Source organism: Mastigoproctus giganteus, chromosome 14 (assembly GCF_048544385.1).
Source record: "Mastigoproctus giganteus isolate SK-2022 chromosome 14, ASM4854438v1, whole genome shotgun sequence".
Taxonomy (NCBI): Eukaryota; Metazoa; Arthropoda; class Arachnida; order Uropygi; family Thelyphonidae; genus Mastigoproctus; species Mastigoproctus giganteus.
In genome coordinates this window covers 89,957,104-89,969,428 of record NC_143588.1, presented here as the reverse complement: position 1 = coordinate 89,969,428, position 12,325 = coordinate 89,957,104, and the positions used below count along the sequence as shown (strand labels likewise).

General features: G+C 36.8%; 1 protein-coding gene across 2 annotated transcripts in view; it reads right to left on the bottom strand.

Moving 5' to 3' along the window:
• The window catches only part of BHD (folliculin), a 122,795-nt gene that overhangs the window by 93,947 nt on the left and 16,523 nt on the right, over nt 1-12,325 (bottom strand). For both annotated transcript variants that reach the window (XM_090389316.1, XM_090389317.1), the window contains exon 2: nt 10,226-10,459. In XM_090389316.1, coding sequence (XP_090245442.1) covers nt 10,226-10,459 — 234 coding nt within the window. The remainder of the gene's footprint in view (nt 1-10,225; nt 10,460-12,325) is intronic.

Sequence of the window (12,325 nt, the reverse complement as noted above, 5' to 3'; positions counted from 1 at the left end):
AAGTAAGTGTGTGTGTGTGCAGGACACAGCATTAGTTGCATAGTGCAAAAAAGCCACAGGCTTTTGTTGCACCAGGCTACAAATAATAAAAATATATAAGTAAATAAATAAATATTAGTAAACACAATAATAATAAAATAATAAAACTAATATCAAATAAAACAAAAATAACAATAAAATTATAAAGAAAGTTAAGAAAATATATATACAGGGCGTCTCAAAAATATTGGTACAAACGTTTAGGGGAGGTAGGTAACGTCTAAAGGAATGTGAATCGCATAGGAACCCATAACCGGAAACGTCACTGTAAGTTGGTACACGGCACTGTTCATCAGTTCGCAAGAGGGAAAATTTCTGGTTTACTCATTCAAGCAGTAGTCGCCACACGAAGAGCATGCATTGATATATGAACTGTGAGCTGGCAGACATGCACCTAGTGTATGGATTAGCAGAGGGCAATGGACGAGTCGCTCAACAAATTTATGGAGAATGCTTCCCAGACAGACATGTACCGGACCACCATTTGTTTGCGCATGTGCGTCAAAATTTGTGCGATTATGGGTCATTTAGAGGTAACAGGAGTAGTAGTGTGGGCAGACCATGTTCAATGCGAACTCCCGCCATGAAAGAAAGTGTGTTGAATGCCGTCAGAATAATCCTACTACCAGCACACGTGAAGTTGCCTCTGCCTTAGGAGTGTCTCGTTGCAGTGTACAGCGTGTCTGGCACGATTCCTTACACCCCTTTCATCTCCAAAGGGTTCAGTTACTGCTCCCCCAAGATCATCCTGCACGTGTGGCTTTTTGCGCAGTGATTTCTCCAAGAAAGCGTTCAACAAGACTTGAATTTTCCAGCCTATGTTTTGTTCACGGATGAGGCTTATTTCACTCTGGAAGGCTTATTCAATCAGCACAATGCTCATGTGTGGGCTCACGAAAATCCACACGGTGTGCGCCCCCATGCGGCACAACGTCGCTTCGCAATAAATGTGTGGGCAGGTATGGTCAGTGACTGCTTAGTCGGCCCACACCTGTTACCATATCGCATGAACTCTGCTAAATATTTTGATCTTTCTTGAACAAGTTCTACCAGGGTTACTTGACGATGTTCCAGCAAATGTGAGACGCAACATTTTGTTTCAACATGACGGGGCACCTGCCCATTATGGAAGGCATTTTGGGCGTCGATGGATTGGCCGTGGTGGACCCGTTGTCTGGCCCCCACATTCACCTGATTTATTGAGCCTTGATTTCTTTCTGTGGGGGAGCCCTCAAATCAATCGTGTATGAATCACTGTGGAGACGGAAAAGGATCTCGTGGCGAGACTCGTCTGCGCTGCTGCTACTGTCAAAGAAACTCCAGGTGTGTTCGACCGTGTCCGCCAACCCATGCTGCGTCAGTGTCACGCATGCATTGCGTCTCATGGTGGAACCTTCGAGCATCTGTTCTAACATCATGAAATGCATCCATCTCGTACTCCATTGTTAATATTATGTCAAATAAATGTTTGCCACTAATTACTGCCTTGTGTCATTTCTGCTTCTTGTGCCTTTGCTACTACTTTCCCGTGACGTTTCCGGTTATGGGTTCCTATGCGATTCACATTCCTTTAGATGTTATCTACCTCTCCTAAACGTTTGTAACAATATTTTTGAGACACCATGTATATAAAAAAGTAGATAAGAAAATAGACTAATCATATGCTTCCCTCCTCAAACAGGTAACTATCCAGTTTTCCTTTGAATTTCTCTAAGCTGCCAGCCTTAACTACCCACAGAGTTAACTTCTTCCACTAATTAACAACTTCCTGGATAAAGAAAATTTTCTACAATCCAGTCTAAACACCTCTTCCCCATATTTTGAATTTATAACCCCTACCTACCCACTGAAGAGATCCTAATCAGGGTCGAAACTGGTAATGGCATAGACATAAAATCAATAGCAGAGCCTTTCCCTATTTGGAGAAGAGGCCACAGTAGCCAAGTAGTAAGGTGCAAGGGTGCATAAGCACACGTGCTCGGAGTAACCCTGATTCAAATTCATGTGACTACTAAATACGGTGTTGTTTCTTCCATTCTGTCTTGTGAACTCTTCTGACTGTGTGGTCATCCCAAGTATAAACAGAAAATTTATTCATTTATTTACTTTTTTTTAAGTACTGAAATCATTTATAACAATGAAAATTTTTCCTTTGTATATTTCACTGCCTTACAGACCTCAATCAGGTTCCCCTCTAAGATGGTTGGATGCCAAGATTGGCAATCTATGTAAGGTTGTTCTTCTACAGATCTCACCATGAGGGTTGCCTGTATTTGGGCCTTTTCAAAAAGCCCAACATTGTTTGTTTAGATGTAGTCTATATACATGGACAAGTATTCCACATGCGGTCTTTCAATTACCTTATAAAGTGGGTAATTGAAAGACCTATCGCTACAGATTATTATTCAATAAATCATTGATAAGACACCATGGGCTTTCCTAGCCCACTGCCTACACTGCTCAGAGAACTTTATATCCTCCTGTATCATAATTCCCAGATTTCTTTCTTTCTCTATGGTTTTAATTCAACCCCACCAAGTGTATAACCTATTTTGGGATTGCTGTTCTCCAGGGGCTCAGAGGGGAACAGGTATCCTGTGTGTTATCAGACACTCAGCCTAAAACACTGATGGATCCAATATCTCTCTATTACAGAAGATTTAGGAGAAGTCCGGTTGGCCTGCCTCCCTAAAATCCACTCATGCACACCTTCTCGATGGTAAGCCCTGTTATGTCATTTAGGTGGCAACGAACGTGTATAGTGGTTCTCTTCAAGACGCCTGGTCAGCGTGAAGAGGAAAAGACCAAACCCTCCAGCATATGAGAGCACAACAATACAAACGGCCCTCAGTCCCCAGCAGCTTTCACTCTCCCTCTTACGGCAGCGAGAGGATCAGAGTGGAAGCAGAGGGTGCTAAGAATCTCTGGGTACGACCAGGCTGCCATGCACGGAAATTGAATTTGGCCTGTTATAACGTATGATCACTCATCGGTGAAGACAGGATATTAGAGCTGGAAAAAGAATTAGAAAATGTGAATTGGAATATCATCGGTTTGGCTGAAACAAGAAGAAGAAATGAATCACTTATAAGTTTATCAAGTGGAAATCTGCTGTACACCAATGGAAACAGTAAAAGGAGTGAAGGTGGAGTTGGGTTTCTGGTCCATAAAGATTTTAAAAACAACATTTTGGAATTCAAAAGTACATCACCAAGGGTGTCAAGACTAATACTCAAGATTTCTAAGAGATACAAGCTAAAGATTATAATGATTTATGCACCAACATCGAGCCATGATGATGAAGAGGTTGAAGAAATGTACACCGAAATTGAGAGTCTTCTAGATGAGCAGAAAACCCACTACACTATTATTATGGGGGACTTCAATGCTAAAGTTGGAAAAAGGCAAAACAGCGCAGAAAGAGGAACTATAGGAAATTTTGGAATTGGTGAAAGAAATAAAAGAGGTGAAAGACTTGTGGAATTTGCAGAATCTCAAGGACTGTCAGTAATGAACACTTTTTTCAAGAAAAGGGTGAACAGAAAGTGGACATGGAAGAGTCCAAATGGATTAACAACTAATGAAATCGACTTCATCCTCACTAACAGAAGATATATTGTGAATGATGTTGCCTTCCTGAATAAGGTAAATGTTGGAAGTGATCACAGAATGGTAAGATGTACACTTGATATAGATGTAGGAAAGGAAAGGAAAAAACTGACTCGAGTAAATAATACAAAGGTCTTTGAGATAACAGAGGAGGAGAAAAAGCAGTATGTACTGGAACTTAAGAACAAGTTTGAGCTTCTGCAGACTGCTCAGGACCAAGATATCGACGAGGAATATTACAACTTTCTGAAAATGATAAAGCCCAAGAAACCTATAGGGAAACAGAAATCCAAAGAAGAAAAAATTAGTTAAGAAACACTTGTCATGATGAACCGAAGACGACAAATGAAGAGTAAGAAAAACACTGACAGGGAGAAAATTGAGTATACTGAGTTATGCAAAGCCATTAGAAAGAGACTCAGAGAGGACATAAGAAGATTTAACACAAGAAAAGTAGAACAAGCATTAAGGGAAAACAAAGGATTTAAATCAGCAGCCATGAGCAGTAATACAGAAAGACAAATGATACTGAAACTGAAGAATAGCGATGGTGTACTTATAAACAGCAGAGAAGGCATAATTCAAATAGCAGAAGACTACTATAGAGAATTATACAAGGAGCGAGGGAATGATACCAGCAGTGGGGAAGATGGATTGCAAAGTAGCAACACATACGACATACCCGATATTCTTCCTGATGAGGTAGAACATGCATTGAAGAAAATGAAGAATCGGAAAGCCCCGGGGGAAGATGAAGTTACTGTAGAGTTGTTAAAATTGGGAGGAAGAGACATAACACAAAAACTGGCAAGGCTCTTCACAAAGTGCATTAGAAAAGGTGTGACACCTAAGCAGTGGAATAATGCAATCATAGTTTTGCTGCATAAGAAAGGAGATAAATCAGAAATTGGAAATTATAGACCAATTAGCTTGTTATCCCACATCTACAAGTTGTTCACAAGGGTCATTACTAACAGATTAGAAAGAATACTTGATGAGAATCAACCGAAAGAGCAAGCTGGCTTTAGGACAGGATTCTCAACTATGGATCACCTTCACGTAATATCACAGCTAATGGAGAAAGCAAATGAATATAAAACACCATTATGCCTGGCATTTTGTGGATTATGAAAAGGCATTTGACTCCATACAGCATAAGGCAATGTTTCGGGCACTGGAAAGGCAAGGCATAGATACCCCATATATCATGATTTTGAAGAAAATATATGAGAGTGCTACCTCCTTTATTAGACTAGACAAAGACAGTAGCAAATTTAAAATCGAGAAAGGAGTTCGACAAGGAGACACAATATCTCCGAAGCTGTTTACTGCTGCCCTTGAGGAAGCTTTCAGAAGATTAGACTGGTCGCAGAAAGGAGTCAATGTGAACGGAGAGTACCTAAACCATTTATGATTTGCAGATGACATTGTGGTTATAAGCCATGATCCCAAAGAATTAGAGGAAAATCTTAATCAGTTATGCACAGTTAGTAAGGATTTTGGACTAAAGATGAATATGGCTAAAACAAAAGTAATGATGAACAAGTATGCCACGGAAAGGGAAATAATGATTGAAGGAGCATTAATTGAAAAGGTGGAGTCATATACTTATCTGGGACAAGTTATTAGCTGTAATAATGATAAATGGCTGGAAGTCAAGAGAAGAATAAATTTTGGATGGATAGCATTCAGGAAATATAGTCACATACTGAAGAGCAATATCCCAGTTTGTCTGAAACGTAAAATAATTAACCAATGTATACTCCCTACCATGACTTATGGAAGTGAAACTTGGGCACTCACCAAAAAAGAATGGAATGAATTATATTGGGAATCAGACTGTTAGATAAGAAGAGAAACACATGGATTAGGCAGCAAACTCAAGTAAAGGACATTCTTATCAAAACTAAAGAACTAAAATGGTCTTGGGCAGGACACATAGCTCGAAGACATGATGACAGATGGACTAAGAAAATAACAGAATGGTACCCAAGAGGAGCTAGAAGAAAACCTGGAAGACAAAGGAGGAGATGGATAGATGAAATTCATGAGTTTGTGGGTGGTAAATGGATGGCCAGTGCTCAAAACAGAAGGAACTGGAAAGTTGCTGGAGAGGCCTTCATCCTGCAGTGGATTGAAAATGGCTGTTGATGATGTTCTCCAGGTATTTGCATTTTGCTACATTAAAACACATTTCTGACAATTCTTGAAGCTTGTCTTGTTCTGAAGGAGGGCAGCTTAGCACTGATCATTAACCATTCTCCCAATCTTTACGTGATCTGCAGAAATTTCGACATCATGCTTTCTATTCCCTTGTTGATGTTGTTTATGAAAAATCAGAAACAATAGTGCATCCAAAAACAGATCCTTTCAGAGATCCCACTTCTGATGTTACACCAATCTGAAGAATATCCATCAATTACAACCCTCTGCTCAACAGCCACCCTGCAATCTATCTTAAGAATTGTGCTTACATGTTCCAGCTTATTCAATAAGTTCTCATGAAGGACTGAACCAAATGCCTTGCTAAAATCAAAATAAACTATGTCAAAAATTATTTCTTGCATCCAACTCATAAGTAACTGTGTCAAAATAGCTAACAAGATTAGTTAAACATGGTTTTACCTTAAACCAAACCATATTGTGTGTCCTTCAGGATTCCACATCTATCTAAATGTCTCTGTATTGCATTCTTAATCACTGCCTCCAAGATTTTCCCAATTATTGAAATCAGACTAACAGTTACACTTCACCCTTAGAACTGCCATTATGTATTGGCGATACATTGGCAATTCTCCAATCCAAAGGAATCTCTCCCAATTCCAATGATGCCCTCACAATTAACCTCAATGATTCAGTGTGCTCTCTGGTCACCTCCCTCAAAATTACTGGATAAATGCCATCAACCAGGAGCCTTACTTCCCTTTAGGCTTGAAAGGTTATCTAATTTCAAAATCACTAATTATATACTGCTCAGTCTCACTCGCATGGCCTGACCTCACCATAAAGGGTCTTTCAGGTGCCTCCGTAGCCAGGTGGGAAGGGGCAGCAGTGTGTAGCACACGCTTCTTGATTAGACCGGGGTTCGAGCCCATCACCACCAAATACGGAGGATGCGGAAAGGTCAGGGAATGACCACCGCATATCCCGGAGCAATATGGCCTTAGCCGCTAATGCTCCTAAAAACCAAATAACAAACAAACAACAAACAAAGGGTCTTTCATCAATAGGGATCAATGCAATGCAATGCTGATGAATTAAATAAATGTTTAATTCATCAGCAACATCAGTTGGGTTATCACAAAGATTTTACCAAACCAATAATATAAGTCTGATCTGATTTGTTTTCTTCTTCTTCTTTACGAAAAACTCCTTGTCCGTTTCTTTTCTCACTTTAGCCTGCGTTTTTTCATACTAAGCCTTTGCAGCCCTAACCATCCCTTTGGTATTATTACAGATCAACTTGTAACTGTTGTAGGCTTCAGTACTTTTCATTGCTTCATAACTTATTCATCTCTTTCTATTCTATTGGATTGGCTAGCTCTGTATTCATACATTTCAGCATCCTCCTCATGCTATATGTTTTCTTAATGGTATATGTGTGTTCATGGCTCTTGCAATCACTGCTTTAAAGATATTCCATAATTCTAATATATTTATTCTCACTCTACAATCTGCCCAATCTTAAACTGTCATAGTCTCCTTTTTCAAAATTAAAATCTGTGCCTTTACCTTTAACAACTGCAACATCTTTCTTCATTTTCTAAATAATGACTGTGTGATCATTTCCTGACAATGGTTCCTGTATTGTGAGCCCTATGATATAATCTGTTTCATGAGTAATGATCAGATCTAGACTACTTTTATCCCTAGTACTTTCTCTAACTGCTAGTACAAATAATAACCACCTAGTTTATTTAAAAATTTTGTTCACTGTGATGAATTTCTCTCCCACTTACTCCAATCAATTAGGGGTAAATTGAAATCGCCCATAATAAGATACACACTTGCTCACCCATTCCATCTGCATGTAGAGACTTGTGTCACATTCTTCAAAATCTTCCAGTCTGTAGATTATTCCCACTCTCATATCATTTTATTCAGCTTACACCACACAGGTTCTATTCTGGCAGGTGCAACTTCTGACTCTGAAAAAGCACTCTTCTGATTCAGGATGCTTTTGATAAGAAGCATGATTTCCATCTCTTCCATCTTGCCTATTCCTCCAAAATACACTGTACATTCCACAGCAAAACTCATCATCCCCTATTTCTGGGTCACACCATGTTTCTGTTAGCCCTATTATGTCAGTGTTAATTGTCCTAACCAGGAGTTTGAATTCACTCATTTTATTGACAATACTCCTGACATTACCGTAAATACAGTTATCACTAAGTATTCTTCTACAGTTTACCATCCTGACACACCTGTTAAAAGTTAATTAACATGTTAACTGTGTCATGATGCACATGTGCAGCATGGAGTTTTTAATCCACTTGGTGGGAAAACTAACTGACTTTTAAGAATCATTTTCTTCCAATCTGACAGAAGAAAAACAAATATTTTTTTCCAATCAACCTTTGCCAGCAGCCAACTAATTCAGCCACAGTGAGAAGAAAGCCAAAAATGTCTCTGCCCTCCCCCAATTGACTCAGTCTAGCAGTTTTCAATCCTGGGTCAAAAATGTTATTGGAAAAGCCAGCAAGAAAAGTGTTAAGCTTGTTTCTCTAGCATGAGCTCCCCATTCATTTAAAATGTTGCTACTCTTGGGTTCTCTTGCCAATATCAGCTGCTGCAGCAACAATCAAGAACTCTTGGAATATGCACAAGTGTTACTTTGACCCATATCATCAGATAAATATGTGTCTATATTACCCCTATAACCAGCAGTGATACTGGCAAAAACCCTTGCACCACCTTCATCCAAATGAATCTTGTCTATACCTCTACAAAGCATATTCTTCTACCCACAAGTGCAGGCTACACTGATAAAAATTTCCACCAAAAAAAAAAACATGCAAAGTCCCTCAAGTCAAGTTAATTCAGAAGGTTTTCAACATATAATCCTCCTTTTGTGTCTGGGAAAATTTGCAGACACACTTTCTGACCTAATTTGCAGCATTTTTTCAGCATGGTCCTACATTTACTCAACAAATCATCAGCTTGTATTCACTTAATATCATTAATCCCACCCACATGAACAATAATTCTCTCTTTACCTCCCTTGAAATCTAACAAATGTTAGTAACATCATCAATTGTTGTTGCTGGAGCCCTGGTTCTATCCACCTAACCTCATTACAAAAAAAAAGTTACTCATTTTTCTAACAATAGTCAGCCTCCAAAATACATTTTACATTCCATAGCAAAACTAAACCAATAAAACTAAATCTCGAATCTTCTTGTATGCAGTTCACTATTCTGTTTTATTCTGGGGCCTGAATTGGGAATGCATCACTTGGCAGGTCACTAATACAAGTCCCTAAAGAATTCCCAGTTTTATTTGTCTCTAGGAAAAGCACTCATTTCTCCAGTGACTCAAATTATCTAATAATGCAAAAAATTTTAATTTGAGATCAAGAACAAAGAAAAGAATCGTAAACCCTTCTCCTTGCTGAGCTATAAAGAAATATTTATTCTTCCATCATTCATTAAGTATGTGACAGTCAAAGTCAACTTTTTGTGGATACATGTTCAAACTAAAAGATATTAGGGTAAACTGTGGAATGAAATAACTTCAGAAACCTCTTAACTGAAGTGTAGCATTTAAGTTTAAGAAAACATTTATTAAATTTATATTTAATTATGAAAATCACTGAAAAAATAACTTCTACTATTTAAACTTCTAGAAATAATTCCAAAACACTTGCAGACATTACACATGCATATCAAAATGTTAAGGTGCATACTTATATCTGATCAGCCTTGAAGCTGATTAATGTGAAAAAGCTATATGTTCATATTTTTCCAGTGAGATATCTAATTTTTCTAGTCAATTTCCATAATTCTTTCATCAGCTATACCTGGCCCATAGTTCAAGAATCTCTGCTTCACTACGTTAATCTAAATTAATGTTACATTTATCAATTAGGATCAAAATTTTCAAATTATAAGAAATATACAGAAATTATAGCAGATATTTTTCAAATATATATGAAATATATGAAAGATGTTTCAAACATATAAGAAATATAGGAGACATGTTCAAAATATATTAGGAAATATAGAAAAAATAGAAAAGAAGCACTATTTACATAACTGAATTAATGAAGTACCTTTATCAGTGAACAATGATGGATACAATTGCTTCAGATTCAGAACAATGCATTGAGGAGCTTTAAAGTTTCCACATTTATATCTGTTTATACATTTATTAACTGGATTTATTTCATATTCAATGAAATTATCTGGCCACAATCTGTAATAATTGATAAACTTTTATTCTATTTTTAGAAAACTTCTTCATTTTTCATTTACTTACCAGTATGAGTAATGATATAATTTAAATACTTAATATTATAATAATATTAAATTAATTATGGCAGATCATACATTATAACATAACAGTTGTACTTTACCTCACAAGGGTCCACTGGTTTTGAGGATGTACCAGTTGACTGAGATGATGCAGCTAACTGAGAAGATCGCTGGAGGAGGTTTGGAGGGCCATACCAAGATTTTGCAACTTTTTCACTGGTGGTTTCCTTTGTTGATAGGTGAGTTTCCTCGGCATTATGAAAGGTCTGGGTGCAAAATAATACACTAGGTCCATGTACTTCACAAAAATGACATAACGCAATAACACCATTCATCTATAAAATATGAAAATTATTAGTTAACTGAAATTCAAAGATAAGCATTCAGTCAAATCAATAATCATAATAATACCTAAGAAACTTTTAACACTAATCTAGATCCTTCCTAAAGCAAAGTTCCAAAAAGCTGTATGCAGTATTCCACTAGTACATGATTAAAATTCTCAAAACATTTTTTTTCTCCTGGGAGTAGAAAGATATATATAATGGAGTTACATTAATATATATATATATATATATATAATGTAACTCCAGATAAGAATGAAAAAAAATTCATCCATTCTAAATAAACCATTTAGTATATTAGTATTACTACTAATGGCAAAATGATACAAGAAAGAAAGGCTTCAACCAAAAAAAAAAAAAACTGTTTTTTTTTCACGCACTTCATTTGCTCATTCTTTCTAATAATTTGTCCAATCCTTTGAAAATATCCAAACTTCACTCACTTCAACATTAGGTAAAAGTTTATTCTAACAATCAATTGCTTTCTAGTTGAAGGCAACTTTCTGCAAATCTCTTCTATAACCATCCTTTTTCAATTTAAATTTGTGTCCCTTTATGTGTGGCATTTAGAAAGAGTAAAGATATTGTCAGAATTTAGTTTACTTAACCTTTGAAAGCCTTACCACTTCATTTAGGTCACCATTCAGCCTGGTTTCCAGATTCTGAAATTTTGCAGAACTCTAACCTTTCTTGGCAAGAATATCCTTTCAATACCCCCCCCCCCCCATCTAACCTTGTTTTTCCTCTCTACATCTTTCCCAACAAATCAAGATTCTTTCTAAAGTGAAGTTCCCAAAGCTATCTGCAGTATTCCAAATGTGCCCTAACCATTGCTTTATGCAATGTAATAATTATCACTTTGTTCCCACTAGCAAAGTTGTCTGAGGATCATAACTTCCTTTGTTCTAGCAGCTTTCCAGATTATACAACAATTATTCATGTGTCTGTCTGCTCAGAGAATTTCATGTCATACTGTACAATTACCTCTGTCTCTTTCTTTGAGTTTTAAACCGACGACTACCTTGAGTTCGGTACTACTCAAATGGCATGTTATAATAGGATTGCTACAATCTAAATGTAGTACCTTGCATTTATTAATGTTACACCTCCATTGCTATTTCTCAACCCATCTGAGAGCAGCACACCCTGATCACACCATTATTCACCCACATTTGTATAATCATCACACTTAGATCAAACCAGAAACTCTTATATCAATATCATTAATAAATATTAAAAATGTTAAGGAGCCTAGCACCAAACTCTGTAGTACCCACATTCACATTAGGCCTTGAGAGCAAGACCCATTTATAACTACTCTGTTTCCATTTTTTTTTTTTTTTTTTAATGGGGAAAAAAAAAAAAAACTTCCTACCACATCACCACTTTATCCATAGTAATACTTTGCTCCCTATACACATTGCTACAATTTATACAATAATCATTCATGAAACACAGTATAAAAGCTTTACTGAAATCTATATGTATATTCTTAAATTATACTCTGTTTTATTCAATCTACAGTTCACCAGCAAAGATGCATTATTAAAAATTTGTTATTTTTCTAAGAGTGCAAAATTAGAATGTTACCTTTGAATAAGAGACATAAACAGTTGCTTTTGATGTGATACATATTTAGAATACTAAAAAAATAATGTGTGAGTGAGAGAGAGAGAGACTAATACACAACTAGCAATGGGATTATTAAAAGGCTTAATGTATGACATAAGAGGCATAGATAGGTTCAAAATTTTCAGCAATTTAAAAAAAAAAAAAAAAGTCCCAACTCTATATTCTTTTTAACTCTAGAATAATAACAATAAACTGCCCCAGCAAAACCGTGTTTATTCTGTTGCA